This window comes from Mauremys reevesii, linkage group 6 (genome assembly GCF_016161935.1).
Source record: "Mauremys reevesii isolate NIE-2019 linkage group 6, ASM1616193v1, whole genome shotgun sequence".
NCBI classification, from domain to species: Eukaryota; Metazoa; Chordata; order Testudines; family Geoemydidae; genus Mauremys; species Mauremys reevesii.
Window position 1 is genome coordinate 65,891,103 of NC_052628.1, and position 25,037 is coordinate 65,916,139.

General features: G+C 40.7%; 1 protein-coding gene and 1 long non-coding RNA gene across 9 annotated transcripts in view; one reads left to right on the forward strand and one right to left on the reverse strand.

Annotated features, from left to right (window-relative positions):
• Positions 1 to 25,037, forward strand: part of LOC120408492 — a 47,366-nt gene that overhangs the window by 17,742 nt on the left and 4,587 nt on the right. The window contains exon 2 of the long non-coding RNA XR_005600728.1: positions 22,499 to 22,604. This is a non-coding gene — a long non-coding RNA (uncharacterized LOC120408492). The remainder of the gene's footprint in view (positions 1 to 22,498; positions 22,605 to 25,037) is intronic.
• TMEM232 (transmembrane protein 232) overlaps positions 19,588 to 25,037 on the reverse strand; it is a 126,486-nt gene continuing 121,036 nt past the window's right edge. For 3 of the 8 annotated variants that reach the window (XM_039545510.1, XM_039545512.1, XM_039545514.1), the window contains 2 exons: positions 24,813 to 24,906; positions 19,588 to 20,972 (listed from right to left, as the gene is read on the reverse strand). In XM_039545510.1, the coding sequence (XP_039401444.1) occupies positions 20,784 to 20,972; positions 24,813 to 24,906 (283 nt within the window). In that variant the 3' untranslated portion in view covers positions 19,588 to 20,783. Of the gene's footprint in view, positions 20,973 to 24,812; positions 24,907 to 25,037 lie in introns of those variants that run through there. The other 5 variants (XM_039545513.1, XM_039545509.1, XM_039545511.1 and 2 more) reach the window with 4 other exon arrangements.

A 25,037-nucleotide genomic window follows, 5' to 3' on the forward strand; every position in this document is an offset into this window, starting at 1 on the left:
GTGGCCCAGCTCACCAATAGTATTGACTCTGGCCATCAGGCCGCACTGCCCTTACCACAGGGGCTGTAATATTGACTCTGGCCAGTAGGTCACACTGCCCTATGAGCAGGGGCTGTACCACTGACTCTGGCTGTTGGGCCACATTGCCCTGACAGCAAGGGCAGTAGTATTGACTCTGGCCATTAGGCTGCACTGGCCTGACAGCAAGGGCTGGAGTATTGACTCTGGCTGTTAGGTTGCACCGCCTTGATAGCAAGGGCTCCACTAGGGATTCTGGCCACTAGGCCATACTGCCTTGATAGCCTGGGCTACTGACTAAGGCCATGGGGTCACACAGCCCCGATACCAGGGGCAGCCCCACGGACTCAACCGCAAGGCTGGAATGCACCTCTCCCCTGCCCCCAAGCAGTGATGGGGTGCACCAGCCCTGTGACAGTAATACTTTTTGAAAAATCTGGAAAAAACAGAACTCTGGCCTGTGCTTCAGCAAAGAATTAAACTGAGGAGCAGGAAGAAGGAGAGTGTATGATTATACAGAATATTGCCTGAGCATCCCGTCTCCTTCCCTGCTTTGCCCCTTTCTCGCCCATTATACCTACCTGTGCCTGATGCTTACAAGTGCTAATCCATCTCACTTTCACAAGTACACATTGATTCAAAATTGTCCCAAACACGGGCAATAAAGTATTCATCAAGGCTGCTGTTCAAACTTCCTTCTTGTTTTTTAAAAAAAGTTGTGACTTTAGTCCTGATGAATTTGAAGGACTGACTTACTAGTAAATGAAAGTGAGGAATGCTTTCCTTCGGATCAGGATACAGACAACACACACACTAGCTGCCACTAGAATTACTTTGCCCACACACCCAACTTCACTAAAATAATCTATTATGAAAAGTGATTTAAGTAAGGAACCAGAGAAAGTTAAGGGCAAATATGCACACAGCTATGTAAAAATAAATTCCCTTTCTTATGTGATCTAGGCACAGTGTAGTGAAGAACTGGGCAGAGACATACGAAAATTAATTAGAACTTCAGCCAGAATTGGATTTCAGGACTCTAGAGGGCAAAATGAACGACTTCTTTTGTCCCTTAGTCCTCTACCTACACAGGGTGAATGAGGTCTAATAAGGAAATCCTTTGCAACCTGTGGTGATCATAAACACTAACACACTGAACAAGTGTTAAGGTGCACAGTGGGAAGGCTTACATATCAGACATCATACAAAGAATCAATTTCCTGTGGGAGGAAAAGATACCATGGCAATAGACACCTTAGACATACCTAATAGTCTAGCTTGGGGATTGAAAGAGTGTGCCTTCAGAATACAGCATGGCTTTGATTTCTAATGGCACTTGGGCAAATGTTGTGCCTATATGAAATCACAAGTTTTTCCTTTTACATAGGCACTGGATACTGGAAAGACGCACAGCAGGTACTAAGAGCCATCTATCTACTTATATGGTCCCAGAATTATAGTATGTGAGCACCTCACAAACTTTAGAGCTGATCACATATTTTTAACACTAAAACTGTTTTGTTGAAAAATTGTGATTTGTCAATGGGCTGTGCTGTACAATAGATGGGTACCAGAAACTGGTCTCACCTGGTCAGGGAAGTAAGCCCCTCCCTGCCTGATTGTCTCACCACCCTGTTGTAAGGTCATGCTGAAGTTGTACCACAGATACAATTTTCTACATGTGTAGGTACAGGCACACACACATACCTACATTCATAACCAAAACCTGTATTCAGAGCTCACATAGCAACCATCACTGAAAAAGAATGGCTTAGATGTGGGAATCTCCTTCACATCATCTTCAGCAAAACCAATGCAAAGAATTCATATAGCTTCTCTGAAATAGCCTTGTCTTTCTGGTGTGCTTCTTTAGGACCTCCATAATCCACTGTCCCTGCTGATTGTTGGTAGGCTTCTTGCTTCAGATGTTCTTAGTTTTTGTGTCTTTTGCTAGTTGCTATACTGTTACACTTGACCTGCCAGAGTTTATTCTCCTTTATGTTTTCCTCAGTAGGTTTCCAATTTTTCGGGGATGTCTTTTTGCCTGTAGTTCTCTCTTTTAATCTGTTGTGTAGCCACTGTGACATTTTTATCCTCTTATTGTTTATAAGTATTTTATTTTATTATTTGAGGAATATATTTAGTTTGAGCCTCTAATATGGTATTTTTAAAAAGTTTCTATGCAGCTTGCAGGTGTTTCACTCTTGTGACTGCTTCTTTTAATTTCCATTTAACTAACTTCCTCATTTTGTGTAGTTCCCCCTTTTTAAGTTAAATGATACTGTGGTGGGTGTCTTTGGTATTCTCCCCCTTCTCCACCCCCACACAAAAATGTTAAATTTAATTACCTTCTGGTCACTATTACTGAACGGTTCAGCTATATTCCCCTGTTGGACCAGATCCTGTGCTCCATGTAGGATTAAATCAAGAATTCTCTCTCCCCTTGTAGGGTCCAGGACTAGCTGCTCCAAGATGCAGTCATTCATTAATGGTGTCTAGAAACTTTCTGCATCCCATCCTGAGGTGATGTGTACCCAGTCAATAAGGGGATAGTTAAAATCCCCCATTATTACTGGGTTTGCTATTTTGTGTAGCCTTTCTAATCTCCCTGAGTTTTTCACAATCACTGTCACCATACTGGTCAAGAGGTTGGTAGTATATTCTTACTGCTATATTCTTATTATTCAAGGAATTGCTATTCATGGAGGTTTTATGGTACAGTTTGATTCATTTAGGTTTTTTGCTATATTTGACTCTGTGCTTTCTTTCACATAGGAAGCCACTCCCCCACCAACGTGACCTACTCTGTTATTCCTTTATATTTTGTACTCTGGTATTACTGTGTCTCATTGGTTATCATCATTCCACCAGGCTTCTGCAATGCCTATTATATCAATATCCTCATTTAATACCAGCCACTCAAGTTCACTCATCTTAATGTTTAGACTTCTACCATTTGTATACAAGCACTTATAAAAGTAGTCAATATTTAGTTGTCTGCCTCTCTGTGGTGTAATTGAATGGGACCCTTTTGGGTCTTACTGTTTCTCTTCAGTTCCTGTCTGTACTTTATCAACCTCTGTCTTCTGTTTACTCAGATGTAGAGTATCCCCTTTAATAAATCCTCCTTTAAGGATGCCTCTCAACTGTGTGCCCCACCATCCCATTGGCTTTCTTCCCTCCTCTACTTTAAAAACACTTCTACAACCTTTCTAATTTTGCATGCTAGAAATCTGGTTCCATTTTGGTTTAGATGGAGCCTATATTTCCTGTATAAGCTTCTCCTTTCCCCAAAAGTTCACCAGTTCCTAATAAACCTAAATCTCTCCTCCAAACACCATTGCCTCATCCACACATTAAGACCCTCGAGTTCTGCCTGTCTAACTGGCCATGCATGTAGAAGTGGAAGCATTTCAGAGAATGCTATGGTAGAGGTCCCGGACTTTAATCTCCTACCTAGCACACTAAATTTGGCCTCCAGGACCTCTCTCCTACAGTTACGAGACATTTCTCCAACTCTATAGTAATAGGAATTATGAGTTTCTCAATGGTAATTAGACACCTATCTGCCTTTTGTGGCTTTGATCTCCCTCTCTATTTACCTTTAACTGTAAAAAGTAATAACATAAGTGTAGATGCATGGTCAAGAATTAGGAACCTCTTTTTAACATGTGGGTCAAATTCATCATTGGTGTAACTCTTCTGCCCGTCAGTGTAGTTATACTAGAGATGGAGTTGGCCTGTTATGGCCTTTTCTGATTGAAGGGTCTCAGGTTTTGTTCGGATGGGCCCACTGCTGGTATGCATTCTATTCAGAGCTCTACATGTAGCCCCAATCCTGCAGTGAGCTTCAGCTGGGCAGATACCAGTGCCCCCACAAACCTCATTGAAGTTCTATGCAAGTACAGGGGTCCCAGGATGTGGAGCTCATTGCAGGACTTGGGCCTTAGTTCAGGAAAAAAAGTCCTAGGGTGTCATTTTACCTTTAATACATTTTCAGTGCCAAGTATGATGCTTTGGGGATGTTGTGTAAGAGTATTACAGACCTGCTGTCTGGCTGATAGCCACTTTTTCAAGCGGTACATTTTAAGGCACTGTAATCATGCTGCACAGTTATATGAAATGATATATTTCATGCCTGTCATTTCACCTTTTTAACACTCCTAGTATTATTTTTCTTGCCTCTAGCTAAAATGAAAAGGCAGCAATGAATATATGTATTAGGGATTATGGATGGTCAAAGGGAAGCTTCTTGATGAGCATATCCAGTCCAAAGCGAAGGTGGCTAAAACGAGGCTGTGGGTGCATAAGACCTGATATTTGCTAAAACTGGATAACTGTCCTCATATTCCCAATAACAGCAATATGCTTCCTCTCCTGTCTCAAATACATTCCATATATTGATGTGAAAGATTCAATCAGGTAAGTAGCTGATTTCTCTGAAAACGTGAAGAGACTTTGCTTCCCCTTCACCTTTGCCCATTCGCTGACATTTATACACATATTGATCTTTTGCTAAGCCTTGTCATTTTATAACTATATATAACACAATTGCCATAGTATATTTATTACCAGGTGCTCTGGTAATTACTCAGGATTTCAAAATATTAACTGCAAACATCTGAAATAGGCAGATGTGCTAATGTAGCAAAGAGTTTGGACGGTTATCTTGACACTGAAGTTCTTGTGCTGGTTCCTTGCAATAAAACTTGAGAGCTCTGTGTTAAATATCAATGCAATATCACTGTGTATTTCTGAGTAACTATAGTAGGCCTCTGACCATACTCGAAGGCAGCAGGCTGGGAACAACATGACTTAAAACACCTGGAAAAATGCAAATAATTTCCAAACAGTGCACTGCCTAAATGTTTGATTGTTATACTCTATGAAATTTATAAATAAAAAGTTAGGAAGCGAGTCTGATATGGGTATGGCTAGCCAAACAGCAAGCAGTCCTTGCATTTAGGGTTTGAAAGCTTTCTGTTTAATTTTGTTCCAACTTCTCAATACACTTTGTGTGTAGCTCTTGACTGTAAAAACTAGTATGAAATGTCTTTAGAATTCACTGGACAAAAATGGAGTTTTCCAATTGGCTAAAAAGGATGTTTTACCCAGATGTCAGTAAATGCATGAGCCTAATTGCTTTCCTTACGTTAGTATTATTATTTATTTGTAATGTATTAACATCTTGAGGCCAAGGCCCCACTGTACTAGGCACTGGTCACACACAACAACAGATGGTCGCTGCCTGGAAGAGCTTACAGTCTAAGTTTAAGACAACAGGGGGATAAACCAAACAGATAGGGGTGGCAAACACTAGGGCACAATGACATAGCTCTGAACAGTGGAATAAGCAGCGGTCACAGCCCACCAGCTGTTCATTTTGTGTATGAACTTCATCTCATAATAGCAATAAGACAGACATGACAGTGCATTTCTGGATGATGACTGATTGTACTTCTGGGATGGGAGATGGCCAGCTGGTGTGGCACCTGGCTGCACTGTGAGGAAAAGGAATCTATGCAGGTCACTTCATCCCTCAACCAAAAATGAAGGCTTGTGGACAGAGCTGTCCTTTGGGTATGGTGAATTGGGGCAACTGCCCCGGGCCCCACACTTTAGGGGGCCCTGTGCTTCTATAAGATTGTGAGAAGGTGGGTGAGGAGGTAAGGTGGGAGGCAGGCGGGGTGAGGAGGCTAGCGGCAGGCAGGCAGAGGTGTGTGGAGGAATCCCTCACACACCAGAACCTCCCCCTCCTCCCAGTGCCTCCTGCCAGCCAGCGGGCCCTGCCAATCAGCACCTCCTCCTCCAGATGTTTTGTGGTGTTGGGAGGTACTGGTGGGGATGGGAGAGGAACTGGGTGGGGAAGAGGCAAGGTGGGGCAGGAAGAGGTGGCGCCTATGTCCTGGGCTCCGCATCCCCCTAGGGACAGCCTTGCTTGTGGAGGCACGGTCCACTCAGAATAAAAAAATCTGGACATTTCTACAGTTCTCAAAATCCCAGTAGTAATAAGCCAATCCTCAGCCTGCTGGGATTCTGAGTCCTAGTATTATAATTACTACAGTAAGCTCACCCTCTGGGAATCCCACTGTCTGTTGTCAATATAGTTTTCCTGAGGGAGATGGTGAAAAGCCTAATTGTTAGTAGCTGTGGGGCCTGTAGCCTGCCATGAACATCTGAGCCATATATAGGTTATATAGATAAGGCATAATTATTATAAGACTGTAATGCAAGAACCTTCAGGCCTGTATGGAAATTAGTTCAGAATGACTACGGTCCACCATGACATGAGGGGCTTGGGATAAGGAGCTAACCGATAAGTGAAGTTAAGTCACGAGATAGGTATTACAATAAACAAAAGTGTTCTGTGCTGGGAGAAGGTGAAGTGAGAACAACAGAGATATGCTTTTGGAATTTTAGTAAAAGTTTAAGGGATGATGGGTTTAACTGAAACGTACATGTGCTAAATTCAAGTATACGATGGCAACTAACTGACATAAATGCTAAGGAGGCTATCATAAATGCCTAATTGGCCTATAGAAAGTAACACCAATATTATTGAAGTGTGGAAGTACAGAGAAGGAAAAGAAGTGGAAACCATCAGTAATATGTTTAAGATACAGTGGGTGTTACTGTAACCCCTTATAAAAGTTAGTACCCAGCCTCTGGGCGATGGGACACACTATTATGATGACTGTATGGATCACTTTACCTTCTTCAGGGTTCCCTGCAAGGGATGACATGAGTAATGCAAGTGCTAGACATGCTGGATTGGCTCTATCTCCCTTGCTATATTACAGTGTTTGTGGTTTTGTTTGTTTTGCTAATAAAAGGTATAACATTATTAAACAGAGTGGATTGTTTCTTGTTTGGGCCATGAGGTTCCCAGTTTAATGACAACTTCGCTACTGTAGCTGATCTGGAGACAGAACCCTTTCTGACCACTGCATGGTAGTTAAAATCAATTCCTATTTATAAACCAGGCTACAGGTCCCAAACTATCTGAACCAGGGGTGGGACCTTAGCTACATGTTTTAAGCCCTGGATTGCCTGGCTGTGTGCAAAGCCTGTTGTTGTTGGTTATTATTTGTCTTGTGGTATCACCCCGAGACCTTTGACAGGATTGGGAACCTGTAGACATTGTATAAACGAGGATGACGTGGTCCTTGCACTGAAGAGCTTGCAACCTAAATAGATAAAATGGACAAAATAGTAAAGAAACAGCATTTAGCCCAATGTCAAAGATATGTTCGCTTTTAGTTACTTTTTATTTATTTATTTTTTAAGATTTCTCCAAACCGTCCCCTCTTTAACTCTTGGTCCAAGTGTTCACCACTGCTCATTCCACCCCATGCACCTCACAGAAAGAGTTCCCTGCACCAAACCATGGACAAAAAAAAAAAAAGTCAGCTGGTATCTGTTGTTACAAAGTGACAGAAGTGTTTAGAGGCCTGCTCCAACAAACTCGTGCGGGTGGGGGAATGCAGAGGACCCTCATGCCAGTCCCTATCTCCCCTTGGTGTCCATTGCCAGTTGTTCTCTGAGCTTTTTATGCCAGTGAAGGGGTGACTGCTCCAGGGCTTTGGAGCTGTGCTCCAGCTCCGCTCCAGCTCCAGGCAAAAACCTGCAGCTTCACTGCTCTGGAGCTGCTTTGTGCTCCAGCTCCAGGCTCCGTTCCAAAGCTCTGGACTGCTCTAGTGAGGTCTCCAGGAGGAGGGTGCAGGGTCTTTTGTGGGAGCTTTACTTTCATAGGGTCACATTCGTGTAAATCAGCAACAACCTAATTCATGTCAATGTGGTTACACTGGTGTAACACTAGTGTTGATTGGAATCAGGCCCACAAAACCTTAGGCCTGAGAATTTCCACCCTGAAGTAATCTGGAAGTGTACTTTGGGTCATGTCCTAGTGCTTAAATAAATCATGCAAACTGCCCGTGGAAGTCTGTTTTTAAAAGAAATGTGATGCTAGCACTGAAGAGCTTGCAATCTAAATAGACAAGATGGAACATGTACTCCCACCAATCCAGATCTCCTCCTCTACATGTTGAAGGGCATTTACAATGAAAGATACTATAGCAATGAAAACAGAAAGCTTACCTTTACTCAGTGTGAGGTGAATGTCCTTACTTCTCAGATCAAACCCAATTTGCTTTGTTTTCTATAACTACATATATTTCAAGGAAGAAGAATAGGGCAAGGACAGTATAAATCAATACGCTTAGTATTTCCCGTACTGAGATACTAAATACTTAAGAATTCCATGAGGCTAGAGCTAATGTTGTTGGGAAGCAATGAAGTGACACACCACATCAGGATGAAAAGAAATGTTAGAAGCAGGACCTAGACAACCAGGTGCCTAAGAATTTCAGCCGTCTCTGCAATATTAGGAGGATGTCTGGCCTATTGTGCCCATCAGCAATAATGGAATTGAGCTCCACACTGAAGATAATTGCCTCAAGTCATTCTTCAGCCACAGGGAAGGTAAGATTAATAAAGAGCATTTGTTATAATTCTGCAACCAATTTATGTAATGGAACACATAAAAAATAACCACATTTAAGACGAGCATTTATCATAGCCAATTTATACATCCGTTTGTTTTCTGTGTGTTAAACCGATCATTTATATGAATGAGTTGTTTTCTTTGTGACCCTTTTTTCTCTACACTAAAGTAAAAATTATTGTTTGTCTTTGTTTTTGTAATAGATCCAGAGGTGATAATGAATCATGGTAACTTCTGGAGGTGCTGCTGCACCCCCTGGCTTGAAGTAATAATAACAAACACCAAATCCATGGTTTCCATCATCAGCACTCCCACTATAAAAATTATTCCAGCACCCCTGCAACTTCCCAGCTACTGAAAGATGGTGTGCAATTTTTCAAGGAGCGCAGGTTTCTGCATATCATAATAGGAAGCCATTATTTAAACAACTCCACAAGAATGAAATTCTTGCTACAAGTAGAGAGCCTGTACATCTAACCTCCTTGGTTGTATTTGCCCTGAAGTAGTAGGGTTGTTACATCCAGCTGGAGGCTGAAGGAATTATGTCCTAAAAATGTTGTTGATCCAGAGAAATCAAGATGCACTGCCACATAAAGTGTGCATTATTACACTGACGTCAGTAGAATGCATCCCGGTTGATCAGGTCCTTAAAAACAGTAGTGTGAGATAAGTAGCCATTGATATGCAGTAAGATGGCCTAAACACAGACAACAGATCCATTTCTGGATACTGAAAAGTAAAGCCAGCTAAAATTCTATTACTCTTATTGAACAGCCTTCACTGAAATAGGAAAGCTATTTCAGATAGATATTTCCTTTCTTATTTTTGAGGTTCAGTGTAAATAGATGCTGCTGATCTTCAAAGGTACTGTATGTAATGGCACATATTTGAGCATGTGTACTTCTGTGAAGCAGAGTATGGACATTTCTGTGATGATGCCATTGCACTCTGCAATTTGATGAAGAGGTAATTCCTTAAATTAAACCCTGCTGAAAATGAAGCAATTTAATTAAATCCCATTTTTTTCTGGATTTCACCTATCTTGTAATTTCCCTAAACAGGATGATGTTTGCTCTTTCAACTCTGTCAAGAGTCTTCAGTTATCTTTGATTCTGGTTTATTTTTTCAATATCAAGCACAGTCTATAGCTAGAAGTTATTTTCATCATATAAGAAATAAAATTAGATTGCATCTGCTGTTAATTGCTGTGTATTTGGCCTTGGCTACACTTGCCGCGCGGGTCGACGCGGTGAGTTCGACTTCTCGGAGTTCGAGCTATCACGTCTAATCTAGACGCAATAGTTCGAACTCCCCGCACGCTCCGGTCGACTCCGGAGCTCCACCACTGCAAACGGCGGTGGCGGAGTCGACCTTGGAGCCGCGGACTTCGATCCCGCGGCGTCTGGACGGGTAAGTAGTTCGAACTAGGGTACTTCGAGTTCAGCTACTCTATTCGCGTAGCTGAACTTGCGTACCCTAGTTCGACCCCCCGCCTTAGTGTAGACCAGGCCTTTGAAAACACCATTCATACTTCCCCACTTCCAGTATCCCACCTCCATGTAAGTACTGCTGCAAGTTTGAAATACTGAAAACTAGATATTGTATTGGGTAAACAAAGGGTTAACTTGTGAGCTATTATTAAGGGTGAAGAATTGAGACTGAGCTTTCTTCCTGTCGCATGTTTTCCCCTCTTACTTTAAACTTATGCATAGCTAATTCTAATATGGTGGTGACAAGTTGTTCTGAGGCATTTTAAACAAAGGCTACAAGACCTGCAATAAAGATTTGTCCTCTTTTATTGCATGCATTATACCAGGAAAGTTCTGAGCAGCAATCATTGTAAAATAAAGTAGGAAATAAAAAGAACTTTTATTGCCCTATGAACAGCCATAGCCTTTCTATCAGTATGGAAAACAAGAAGACTTCAGATTATTATGGCACCTGAAAAAAAGTATAACAAGAAGTGCATGTGGACTTCTGTTGAGGTGCATATCAATATTTATTAACCCAATTGCTAAATAGTGAACCAGGGGAAGCTGAAGTTAATATTTATGGTAAAGAACAATAATCTCTGATGATCACTGAAACAAGAAATCTTTGTCCAATCCTTACTGCGAGAGAAAATTCTCATAGAAGTGCACATGCAAATCTATACTTTGAGGCATGTAGGATTTAGATTTGTAAATCCCAAAACAGGCATAAGCCCAAAATGCTGAGTGCAAATTTAGACGATGGAATGAGAAAACTTTGTCCCTTAGTATAATAAAATTGCTGTCACTGCTTGACATCTCATGTTTCCAGATCTTGAATTAATGTCACCAGAGGTGGCACCTGGAGCAATCTGGTACTAAAATTTGTCTGGCTCTTACCCCAGACACATTAGGTACAATGGAAAATGTTCAGTTTGATATGTAACCAATTTTCAAGCAATCTAGCTTCTTTCCAGAGAATAGTGAGAACCGTGCTAAAATGCACTATGCTTTGTTTATGTTTTTTTTAAAAACTTTATCTCTGGATTTCTTATATATTTCAGCAGAGGGTCAAGGATTTAAGAATTTTTTAATGGTGGGATTTCTCTGGGTGAAAATGATAATTACATTAACTACTATATTTCTCTGTTTGGTTTTATATATATAATACTCCACATTTTAAACTGTTTGGAGTATTGCTCTTATATGGCATAGTAGATGAACATGGAAAAAATCCATTAAACTGGATATCAGATACAAAGACTAGTGGTAATTTGTTAGTTTGTTTCTCCAAGGGAGAAAATATCTATAGTCCATGGGCACCTTTGGGTTCTGAAATCAAATTACAGTGTTAGCATTGCTATCCTTAAAAGAAGTCCCCCAAAGAGAGACTTGGCAAGGGGTCATATAGTGCAGCGCCTAGGAAATTCACATGTATTGATGGAGTGCTGATTAGCAGGAATAGTACTTTGGGCATTTATTATATCCTGTCATTTTCCATTACATAATCCATACCCTTATTAATAATAGTAATGTGGGTGGAATCACTCACCACTGCATCAGGAAAACACATACTGCAACAGAAAAACTGTCCAGATTTTGTTGTTGCTGTTGGGTATAAATGCAACTGATATATTCTGTAACCACCGGTCCAAAATGACTGTAGCCCGGCTAATGAATCTAAACACTGATGTCTATTTTATGCCTCTATGAATCCTAGCTTGTACTAGAGGCATTAAAGATTGGACTGCTGTAATGTCTTGTGGATAGAAGATTAAATGGGATTAAAAATATAATATTTTGAATCTAAATTTCTATTGTAACAGCAACTGTTAATGTCAGGTCGTGTTGCTGTTTGGTGCCTTTCTGCACCTCAGAGTTTCTAATGGTATATTGTGTGAATAGACATCTCCGCTTCCCCTTACCCATGACTAGTTACTATGCAATTACTTGCTATCAGCTTTCTCTGCCTCATGGAGGATGACAGAGGCATTGTTCTCTGACAAAGTATCAGACAGCACCTTGTCCCAAAATAAAATAAGGACAAAAAATTGCTTTTGGTTTTCTAATCAAGTTAGGATTTTATTGCTCAATAAATTATGGAAGATAAAACAAGCAGAAATTAAATCGTTAGACGTTAACGATATCACTCAAGGTCCTCAAAACATCCTATAAGCTTAGTTATAAAAAGGAAAAGAAATGTTAATTAAGACAATCTCAACCCTTAACTATAAATTACCCCGACAGAATCCTTGGTACTTAAGAACATCTTAGACAGCAGATGTTTATAAAATGGAACCTATTTGCCTCTGATGCTCCCTTTTGAGTGGTGTCCTTTCCTGCTCACATATCCCATTTATTATAGGGGATGTTCTTTTCAATATTATATTGGGCAAGAGGATGATGAAGTACTCCAAAGTAAATATTGATTTTACATTAGAATCCCTCCTGACTATCAGTCACCTCCCCTCAAACAATCCAACTATCCTAAGAAGTCCTGACAAATCAGAAAATCTTTCTTTGTTCCCTGATTCAGGTTTTCAGTGTGATTATTGGAGGAAATTCACTGGAGCAATTAACCTTTGCAATTAAGGGCCAGTTTCTCTTCTGGGATAAATTAGGCAGCTCCATTGACTTCTATGAGCTATATCAGTTTGCACTAAAAAATAATTTGGCTCCACATTTTTTAAGGGGCCTCAATCCAGTTTCCCATACAACTTTATGGGTATATCATTTTACACACTATTACTTATGCATGCTAATGATAGACTCATGTGTACTTGATATATGGAAACCTTACCGACATTTGCATATATAAATTCTTTTCTTTACAGAGACACAGAGTCATAATACACTAATGACTGAATGGTATACAGATGCCATGTTTTGAAAATCTGTTTAATCTCATCTGATTCTTGGGAGGAGGACACCTAACTCTTGAGCGGGGATTCTTAAGAGCAATGAACAACATTCAAATATACCAGTAATGCTTAAAATCACTGTGTGACCAAATCTTTTCCAGACTCGTACAGAAATTGATTTTTGTTAGTCTTCCACTCTAGGTAATACAGATTATTAATTCATACATTACAAATAAAATCATGCGCTGTTAGATCCATCTGTACCATAAAACAATTCATAGATTCTTTTAATCAATGTTGAGAGGTGCAGCTCTTCAAACATTATTTGGGTGCCTAAATCCCATTGAAATCAATGGAAATTAGGCCTTTACATACCTTTGAGGATCTGGGACAAAGGTAAGCATAGAAAGAACCTCAATCTGTCTACTGTTCAAGCTAGGCTTTGATAAACATTCAGAAGTTAGGCTGCTTACCTGAACTATCTTGCATTTGCAAAATTGGCTGTGAAACCTCATTCAATTTCTGCTTTCTAGAAAGAAACACAGTGACATTTTGGCCTCTTCCAGTCCTGGCCAGAAACCAACAATTTGAAAAAAAGAAATGTAGAGTGAAATCCTGGCCTCACTGAAGTCATGGGAGTTTTTCTATTGACTGCAATGGAGCCAGGATTTTACCCACAGGCTTTTCTGACCCTTACAAAAGGTTCAGTTTGAGTTTGTAAAGTTTCAGGGAGTTCTGAGTGTTTTAGAAATGGTGTGCACACCCTTAACCAAGACACCAATGACTTCTATGGAGCTATGCAGATTTACACCCATGTAGGATTTAGTTGTCAGTGTGCTGTAAAGCAAAGAAAGAAAGCTACTATGAATACATATTTGGCACTTCTGATTTGAAGATTTTAAATCACTGAACATATTTAAGTGAATGTGTATGCAAGATGCTGGATTAACAGCACTTCTACCATGCAGGATGTTAACTTTCATTTAGTTTGCCCGCCTATCATGGAGGAACTGGGCTCCTTAGCTACCAGCATGCAGAGGTGGCATGATTCCAACACTGGAGAAAACTCTTGTTTAAACAATAAATTCTTTTGATAATTAGTAAACATACTGTAGCCAGTGAAATTATCAAAAAATGTGAAAAGGAAATAGATCTAGGTTTTAAGCAAAAATTAAGTTTTCCCCAGTGTAAATTTCCCTCTTTAACTCTGTTAGCTAAAAACCTAATAATCCATAACTGTGCCTCCAGATATAGAAAATCTTCTATGGGGATTTTGCAGGCTCACTGGAAATGCCCCATATTTGTGTTTTGATCTGTACAAGTTCAACTAGCAATGAACTGTCAGCAACTATGAAGATAACTTTGCAATTGGGATACAAGGACAATCAGTTACCCAAGAAATTTTAAAACTGTGTCATAAAATAGTATTTAGAATCTGTGACTTTGTAATATTGCTGCAAACTTTATTAAAGAGAAAGTATTTGTGCTGGAGGGGAGAAAAATAGGAACTCATAGGGAATTATACAGCTGTATTAAAAATTAAACTGAATAGAATTTGGCTTTATATTAAGCCTTTCATACTCAAGACATCTCAAAGTGCTCAAAAAGCAATGAGTTACTGGTGGCAGAGCCGCTCTGTAGACATTATGCACCCAACATGCACTCAAGCATAGCTTGGACATTGCTAGGTCAAATTTTCAACTACCAAAAGGAAAAAAGAAAGTTAATTTTTGCATATGCAAATCTGCATTTGTGCATGCTAAAGGGGTAATTGTGTGCCTTCTCTCAATTTGTATGTGAGAATGCAGGGTTTGCATGCATAGCAAGTGCCTGTCCTCATTTTGTGCCCCAAAATAGGTGCCAGCAATAGAAGGTTGGAATGAAAAGCATCTAATAGTTAGGGCTGGCTGAAAATGTTCCAGTGAAGCTGTTTGTCAATGGAAAATTGGGGTTTTGACTAAATGACATTTTTCGTGGTAAAAGATCTATATTTGCATACATTATATTTGTGTGTGTGTGTGTGTAAATATAAAATATGTATAAAAAGCAGTAAATATACATTTATTGGCCCAGATTCTCAGCTGTGCCAAGCTTACACACCTGGCACAGCTGAAGAGAGCAGCATGGGATTGCTGATCCTGGTCTGGTCAGGGGCCAAAACATCCCCTGGTATAACTGAAAGAGCTGTGTGCTCTGCCTTACCGCCATCCTGTCACTAGCATGCTCTTTCATGCCCCATCTAGTCCCCATTATGCCCTGACCTAACCCCCGGTATAGACAGCGCTATTTTCAACAGGAGGGCTTCTCCCATTAGTATAGCTACTGCCTCTCGCAGAGGTGGATTAACTATACCTACAGGAGGAACTCTCCCATTGGCAAAGCAGTGTCTTCAAAGAAGTGTCATAGTAGCGTGCAGCTGCACCGATTCATCATTTTAAGTGTAGACCTGCCCTTAAGAACAGCCCATCTCCATAATTGTGGAAGTATAAACACACTGTCCTGTGGCAGCAAATGCCCACCTCTCCCCGTGCTATACAAATCAGTAGAGAAGGCAAACCAGACTACGTTTTATATAGTGAACAATTTGCAAATGATTGAAACAAACTCCCAGCGCAAACAGACCTTTTTCCCATACCTCAGCTCATCCCAGTGCTGCATTTGTGGCTTCTGCCTGTGACAGTGGTATGAACTTTCATTTTTTCTCTAATGTCTATCCTATAGGAATGAATTGAAGCTAGAGGAGGAAAAAATGCCAATGAATACAGAGGTCTTGTTCTGCAGAAGCTCATAGCAGCAACAATAGACAAAAGAGACAAAATTTGTCACTGCTGTAACTCCACTGAAGGAAGTGGAGTGCATCAAGGATGAATTTGGCCCAACATCAGCAAAAGCAATATTGCGTAGTGGTACCATACACATGGCAGTATATAATGCACCAGTCGCTGTGTCTGCCATTTGTTAAACGTAAAGAACACATTATTTCTTGCCTCGCTCTCTCTAATGGTTTGAAGGCAGTCTGGAACTGTAATATGGCCCAATTTTCTAAAGCTGAATTCATAAATTTAGGCTCCTAAGTCCCTACTTATGCACTGAAATAAGTCACCTGATTTTCAAAAGTGCTCAGAACCCAAAGGCTCCCATTGACTTCAACAGAAGACACAGCAGCCTGCTACAACCTATGGCTGGTACTGAAAGCCAGAGTGTGCAGATGTGCTGCCCCCTGCCTCCAGGTTGGGAGGGGATGGTGTTGAGTGCTCAGCCCTCTAGAAAATATAGCCCTTTATGCCTCGGGATCTCTGCATCAGACATATCTGTAGGTGTTTTTAGGGACTGAGTAAGGTTAAGAAGGCATTGCCTGGCCAATATAGCCCGCCAGTCATCTTTTAAGCAGCTGATGATCCACCCGCTATCCTCAACTACTTAGCTTGATCTTAGTGAAAGCCTAGGAAATGCATGTCGGAACGGGTTGGTAGCAAGTCAGAAAATAAAATAAAAGCAGTCCTGAACTTGAATGAAATATGTTAAACTGTATTGCTGTATATACAATTTGCCCCTTTATTTTATACGGGCTGTATTCATTACTCCTTACTGAAACAAAACTTCCATTTTAATTAACTGACCTAATCCTGAAGTCCTTTATTCAGTCAAGACTAATTGACTCCAATGGGAGTTTTTTTCTGAGTAAAGTCTGTATAAAAATCGTGTAATGCTTTCTGGATTTTAGAGACATGGACTGAATATACCGTGTCTAATAGGGCTCTTAGTTCATCCAGCAGCCTCGTGCCTTGGTAATGTGGAGGTTGCAGCAGTTGTCTCCTCTAGTACAGGCAATGGAAAAAAACAGTTTCAAATTCAATGCTGAAAAGAAGGAACTGGTTCTGAGGTTTATACGCTACCAATTGAATTCTATACAACAAAATACTAGAGGGCAGAATAATATGCTCTACTCAGCCAATACCCTGGGATGAGATGAGTGAACTAGGCACATTTATATGTCAATTGATAGATTTTCTTTATATTGTCTACAAATGACAAAACTTCCCTTTAAAAAACAAAGAGCAACTTTTTTCAATAGGGTTCTGGCCTCTAGGCACTACTGTAATACAACTACTAATAATTCAGTGGTACTAACCTCCCAAAACAGGCAGGGAAGGACAAGAAGGCACAGACCCCATTCCTCCTCCACACTGGCCAGAATAACGGGGCTGATTGAGAGCACACTTCACCCTTGAAAAGTGGTGCATCAGAGGCAGGTCTGGTCTGTGATCTGTTGGTGTTCCCAGAGGCTGTGTGCCTCACTCGGTCACAATGGGCCTGCTTCTCACTTACACCAGGGCCGCTATATCACTCTGGCAGTGTAAAGGGCTCTCAACGTGGGTTTAAGTAACACTTAGGCTAGGTTGACACTAGAGACCTATATTGGTATAAATACATCGCTCAGGGGTGTGAAAAATCCACATCCCGGAGCCACGTAGTTATACTGACCTAACCCCCTGCGTACACAGCACTATGTCAATGGGAGGGCTTCTCCTGTCAACACTGATACCGTCTCTCGGGGAGGTGGATTAACTACGCCAACTGGAGAAGCTCTCCCATTGGCGTAGTAGTGTCTTCAAAGTGCTACAGCAGTGCAGCTACACCAGTGCAGCTGTGCTGCACATGAAGCCACTCTAAGGCTTCTTTTCACTATCAGGGTGGTGTAAAATGGTCTTAGTGTAAATGAGAATCAGGTCCAATGTCCCCTGGAGCTCCCATGAGGACTGAGTGCCTCTGCAGCCCCTTATCATAGGGCTATAGCTTTGCAGCCACAAGCTAGTCCTTGCGGTAGTCAGGAAGCACCTCTCCTTCCTCTGAGAACATCTTTACTTTTTTTTTTTTTAAACAGATTGAGTTTTTTGTTTTTCTCCGAAATATGAAGAGGGAATAAGGAAATGGTACAGCAGCAGGTATTATGGAAATTAGTCCTCAGCGAGGGCTAAGTAAGTGCATGTGAATAACATTAAAGCTAAATTATCCTTCAGCTTGGTATGTTACTATGAAAAATGCCTGTTGCTCAAAAGTAACAATCATCAAAGGAATTTGTTAAACTATTTGAATTTATGTTAGAGAATTTGACATTTCAAAATTAGCTTTGTTTATAAATAAGGTTCTAAATGCACATGGTATGTCAGGGAAGTCTGTTAGAATTAGTATAATGAGTATTCCAAATGCTTTAAATCTCAGATGGCCAACCTATGACTTATAGGCTGACCCCATCAAAAAAATCTTCACCAGCACTCAGGGTTTGTTTGCTCACTGGCAGACAAAGAAAAGTTTCCCCTGCTGTTCACTTTTCTCCCAAAGAGCAGATGTGATAAAATTTTTCACTGCTATGGCAGCAAAGTTTTGTAAAAGCAGCAGAGAGTCCTGTGGCACCCTATAGATTAACAGACGTATTGGAGCATGAGCTTTCGTGGGTGAATACCCACTTCGTCGGATGCAAAGTTTTGTAAGTGTAGCTGCTATTGTTTTTACCAGATGGAGACGTGCTCATGAATGGTTAATTTTTTAAATATGTTTGTTCTGTTCTGATTTAGTTTCAATTGGCATTGAAATAAGGAAACCAGCTCAATTTGAAGACAAATCTGAGAGACAACCTGTGCTTGGGTGGGGAGGGGGAGAGCAGAACAAGAGCAGCCAGTTGCAGCAGTGTTACTGAGCATGCTCAGTACAAGCCAAGCAGCAAATCGGGGCCAGGGTGGGAGGGGGGCACATGACACCCCCCCCCCTTGTTGTCTCTGGACCATTTATTATCTGAATTCTCCTCTGATACCAATGTAAATCAGGAGTAAACCTACTGAAGTGAGTAGGTACACCTCCCCGCCCCTTCCCTGTGTTTGGAGGAGAGCCAAAAGCTGATAGATTCTGGCTGGGGAACGTGGGGGAAGCATGAGCTATGTGACACATTCCACCAATCCTGCAGAAGCCCTCTGCTTCTAGGCCGTAGGGCAGGCTGCTGTAGCTGTGGAAGGGGGGTGCTGGTGGTGAGAGGGGCAAGATCAGTGTGACCATCCTCCATGGTATTTCATCCCTAATCCCGCAGAGATTTTTCTCAACGGATACAGTCATGAACCAATTAGCATAAACTCCTGTGGGTTCATTTTAGGCACAAAGCAATTTTCCTTTGTTTGGGGAGGGGGCTCAGGACAGCTGTTAAGAAAGCATGCAGGATCGAATGACTCCTTTCAAACCCATTGTCAGGGGAAAAGAGGAATGGGAGAGAAAACTTGGGAAACAATTCAGAGAGACTGGGTATTCTTGGAGATACTGAGATCTGTAGGGTTTCGCTACTGGTCTTGAGCTGTGCATTTCACAGGTCTTCAAAAGTAACCCTCCAAACATGAATCAATGTAACATTGTCTTTGGTCACCTGCAATGTCTGCTTAAAGAAGCATGAACTCCCCCATTCATCACAACTATTTTAGCTATGATGCCTAATGACGACACTTTGAGGGTCAGATTTTCAAATAACTTAGGTGTGCAATCAGATGCCAAATTAGCAAATGCAAGTAGTACAACTTTGCATTCAAATCACATAACCACATGCCCAAGAGGCCCAGTGCCAGCAGTGGGAGATCTGCTGTATTTCAAGAGTAATATGATTCTAGCCTACTCTTGCTGATTTCTTAGGTTGTTTTTTTTTTTTAAAGAAACTTTCAAGAAGAATTTGTTTCAATTCATTGCTCCCATATTCTGACAAGTTTATAGCCGGTTTTATTCTAAGATTTGCTCACACAGGCAAAACTCAGTTGATGCTCATTCTTTTTCAGAGATGATTCAGAAATGCCACTTATCAATTATTTACAACTAATTCATATTTAATTGTTTAGTAACGAACACCAACTACTTCTATTTACAAATGATAGAATATGCTGTGTGATCATAAGTCAAGAATTAATAGGAAGAAATGCTAATTATAGTATTGGAAAAAAGATAACTGGAAAAATTGCACTCAATTGGGACTCTTAGTTGCTGCAGATTTAATGACCACTTTTCTGATATAGCTTATCTCAAAAGAGTGTAGCAAAAAGTGATGATGCATGAAAGTTCTTGCATTTAGGAAATAACTGGAGCTTTATGAACCTTTCTTAAGGAAACCTGAATACAGAAAAATGTGCCTGGTTTTGTTTCAACCCAAACTAAGGCCAAGGTCACAAAGGCTTGCTAGTCCTGTGGCAAATGTGAGCTCCTATTTGGCCAGTGTATGGTTCTGAAGGGAGACCATTAGAAATCTCTGATTTCACATGATTTTGACCTGAAATCAGGTAAAATTTGGAAGCTTCAGTTCATTGTTGGAAGTAGAAACTCCAGATGAACCTCAGGAAGTCAAAGCTGTAAAAAGGTTTCCCCTAATCCCTTTTACTGAAATGGAGCCTTTTTGCATGTTTCTAAGACTAATGGGCTACAGCCTTAGCAGCAGCTATGATCGGCTCAGGGCATGTGAGGGGCAGAGGCTCCCTGACACTAGGCCCATCCAAGTCCTCCAAGGCAAACTCAGGACTACTCTACATTAAACCTGGCTTCCCATGACCTAAAAGGGCTACTCCAGCAGTTGGGGAATACTGGATGCTGTGGTGCTCCAGCCACTTCCTCTTACTCCAAGAACACCCCCATTGCTAAGGACTCAGAGAGTGCTTCAACAGCTCAGTAACACCCAGGGATTTTTCCTAGACTGCTGAAATCCTCAGAGGAATGGATTCCTCGGGTGTCACAGAGCTGCAGACCTGGCACGCTAGGTCATTCTACAAGTACCTGCCAATTGGTCACTGGGGAGCAGAGTTATTATTTTTTATAATTTTTCTTTTAATTTTAATTTTAAGTATTTAAATTTAGATTAGAAACTCAGTCTCATATTTGTGCTGGTTGCTGAAATACTGACAGTTGGCTCTTAATTCAATGTATCAAATCTTCAGCTTTGTGTTTAACAGGAAGCTCATAAGGTTTGGTTTTCTTGTGCAGCTTTTCTTCTCGCCTTTTCATAATTTCTCTGAAGTGCTCTTCCTCCTTCTTTTGTTTTTCCTGACGTTCTTTCTCCAGGAGCTCCTCCTCTTCCTTCAGTCTGATCTGCAGCTCTTTCTGCCACTGTTGCAAAACAAGAGAATGATTTCATTTTGGTGCATGATGTCTATATAGGAAAAAACACAATTTGGCATAACCGGGGTTAACGTGAGCAAAACAGTTGCACAAACAGCAAGGGCAGGTAAGGACAGGTATTTAGAAAGAGGGCTTCTGTTGGAGGCTTGTTGCAGCTGTGTGCAAGGGTTGGGGCAGTGGACGGATGTCATAGCTTGCCTTATTGCTGCTAAAACAGAAGTGTATGACTTTGCAGGATGGAAGGCTCACACGTCCAGTGGAAAATATCATTCATTTGTGGACAGCCCTGCTCAGCTCTAACTTAAACATAATACAATTGGTATTCATATTTCCAGTCTATCTCATGGTTTCACTTACAGACATTCTCAATGCTGAGAAACTCGGGGGTGGGGGGGACCAAGTAAGAAATGTAGTTGCTTATTTCAGCCTTTATAGGGAACATAGGCATTGCCAGAAGTAAAAACATTTTGCTGAAAAAGACTGAAAGTATTATAGTGCTGCAATCAAGAAGCAGAAGTTAATGTCTCTTCTTTTGTTCCTCAATGACAATGTTATTACTGCATTAATGGAGGCCCTGCAGCTACAGACTCTTAAATACAGAAAATCCAAGTCTGAGTAACACAGCAATAAAAATGTGTCAGGTGTTTTGGGGTTTTTTTAGGTTTCATAAGAAGAAAAATTGTGGGTGGGAGGGTAGAGGGAGGAACCACAGTCTCAAAGCACAGGACCAGGTATGGTAAATTCTGGGCTGAAATGTAAATTTTTTCATGCTTTTGGGAAACTGACTGGAATATTGTGAGGCCACTGATGCCTTATGGGATAATCAATCCTAAAAAGTAGGTGACTTTTTCGAAAAACTTCTCCCACCCTGAAACAAACCAGTGGCTCAGGGGCATGTTGTCCATGGTTACAGTGAATGTCAGCTGGGAGAAGTGCTCTGAATTATCAAAAAGATTTCAATACACTTGGTATTTTTTCTGTCTACACAGTGACAACGCAATGGAAAATTAAATTGAAAAGTTGTTTAACGTAATATTTCTTTCGTTCCCAAACCTGGCTTTATAAAATTGGCAATAATGAAGTCAGCAAAGAAAGGTGAATCATATATGATAGCATACAGAGAATAAGGAAGTCTTATGATTTTTTAGGGGAGATTCATATGAGAATTGTGATGGCAAAAGCAAGTCCAAACACCAAAACAGCACTTCTGATTACATAACAAAGAAAAAGTTATTTACTTACTATTGTTCTTTGTGAAGCAAAATACCCACTCTTGGGAGCACATGCATTTCTGGCATTGAACCCTCTTGAAAGCATTGGCCTTTGGGGTCACCTGATGTTGTATAAGGCGTATGGTCCCGTCCCCCCCCCGGTGCTTTTCAGTTTAATCACATGCTATATACTGTACTACTAAAGACCTTGGAGAAAATGGGCAGAGAAGTGTGGGACTCAAGCTGACAATATACTGAAAAAATCTATGAATAAATAACCTTTTGTTCTCCTTATACTGTCAGTAGGACGTGGCTTTGAGGAGAACCAGTTAAAGACTGCAGCTTGCTCTACTGAACTGGACATCAGACCTAGCTGCTAGATCAATAGAGACAGCAATACTAAGTAAAGGTATGAATATAAGTGCAGGTAGGTAGCAGGCTTGTGTAGCTTTGCGTAGTTTACTGAGACTTACTGTAGAGGCTACTTGGGTCCCAATGAAGTGTGTTCTAAGACATTAAAGCACTGACATGTCCACAAAATCAATCAAACAACACCCACAGTGGCAATAACCAGGAGCAGGCATTGGTCTTTTAACAGCATTCAAACCAGACCCTAGCCGAGGATACAAAAGATAGGGAGACGCTCCATGTGCCCTCACCCTCTTGCATACCTGTCAGTATCTAGCCCTTAGTTAGGAATTTAGGATCTGGGCATAGTACCCCCCTTATATTTAGAAAATGTGTATGATCAGTTAGTGTAAATCTCCTTTACTAGCCTGGCTGCTCTTATTGCAGCTAGTAACACTCTTGAGGACATACAGAGCACTCTTCCAAAAGTTCAAATGGAGGGTCCATCAGTCCTAGCAAACAGGAGATTCTAGTCCCAAGTAGCAGAGGCTCACAAATAAGTAAAATGGCATATAACAGTCCTCTCAGAAAATGTTTCCACATTTGGATGTGCAAAGAGATGGGTTTGGACAATACTGTGAGATACTCTGGCATGTCTGAGTGTTAAATCCATGATTAAAGGTATCAAAGAATTAAACCAATCACTCTTAGCTATGGAGCATATTGTTATGAACTGGGTTAAATCTTGTTATGGGTTGAATTAAAATCTCATTGAAACTGATGTCTGAATGTGCCCTTCACATAAGGTTGCTGATTGCCATATTTGGGGTCAGGAAGGAATTTTCTCCTGGGTCAGATTGAGAGAGATGAGGATTTTTTTCATTTTCCTCTTCAGCAAGGGGCATGGGTCACTTGCAGGTTTAAACAAATGTAAATGGTTTATTCTTGGTAACTTGAAGTCTTTAAATCATGATTTGAAGACTTTAGTAACTCAGCCAGAGGTTATGGGTCTAGTGGGTGAGGTTCTGTTGCCTGCAATGTGCATGATGTCAGACTAAGACCAGAAGGGACCATCATGAGCATCTAAAGTCTATGAGACAGTTAAGGGGCCACACCTAAAACAAGACCTGATAGAGTCTGCCCAGTAACCAGCAACATGTGGGCCATGGGTTTGAATGGGTATGGATCTGACCAGGTGTGTGGGTGGGTGAGAGAGAGAGAAAACTGGAGGAAGACAAGAAACAGAGAGATGGTGACTAGAGAAAGAAAGCGAACAGGAGCAGGGACTATTGTTTTATTCTGTTTGTACAGCACCTAGCACAATGAGGTTCTGGTCCGTCACTGGGGTTCCTAGGCACTATGGAACTGTTTCTCAAACTTGGGATGCCACTTGTTATTGGTTTGTTTAACTGCCATGTCCGCAGGTTCGGCCGATTGTGGCTATGGTAATATAAATAATAATAATAATAATAATAATATAGCAGTTCTCACGAAATTACAAAATGCTAATATGTAGCTAAATGTTATGACAAATTATCGGCACAATGCATTCCAATTTAGCACCTGATGCACTCCAATTTTACTAGCATCTGTTGCCAATCAGGAATTGCTAACAGCAGTCCGTCACTAAGTCTCCATGAGCTATAGTGAAAATTTACCTCTGTAGTGTTGGCATATCTGTCAAGTTGAGTTTAAGCAACAAGGTCAAATTGAATATATCTTTCTAAATAAATACAAGCAGAATGTAATGATATATTTTTAGATAAAGAAGTTGCTGCCTGAATGCAGTGCAGTGGATGAATGTATTGCTTTAATGGACTAGCCTCCTGCCTCTCCAGCTCATGTAAATCCTACAAGAACAAAGTGATTAAGAAATCTTTTTGATCTGTCAAGGGTAAAGGATGGTCACCAGAAAACTGAGTTTGGATTCAGTTGTTAGAACACACATCAGAAGAAATCAGTGCTCTATACTCAGATGTAAGATTTTTGTCAGAAGAAATCAGTGCTAATTCAGGACACTAGGATTAGGCTATTATTTAACAAATAACAAAAGGCAGTGTTTTCCATAACTTAAGGAAGCAAATAAGATGCACTTGTAGCAGAGTTAAAAAGGTAATAAAGTTTGGCAATGGCTGAATTTTGTAATGCTCAATATTCAATTTATGTGAATGCATATTTTTTTCAGGTCTGCTTCTCCTTGCTCAAAGAGCTTTTTTATAATTGTAAACAATGCTACTTGTCAAACAAAAAAAGGAAATAAGGATCTTACCTGATCCTCAATTATCTTCTTTAGCTCCCTATCTGTCCGGGTAAGGATATCTGGGTATGGATAAATTGGTATTCTTGCTTGCAAAAGTTCTTCCCTTTAGTAAAAAGAGAAACATCCAGCATCATTACGTATCAGCATTCCTTTTCTTGAAATCATGCCTGCATCTATGCTAGTCTTTTTGAGGAAATCCTCAACCAGTGTATTTCCATCAATGGAAAAAAGAGT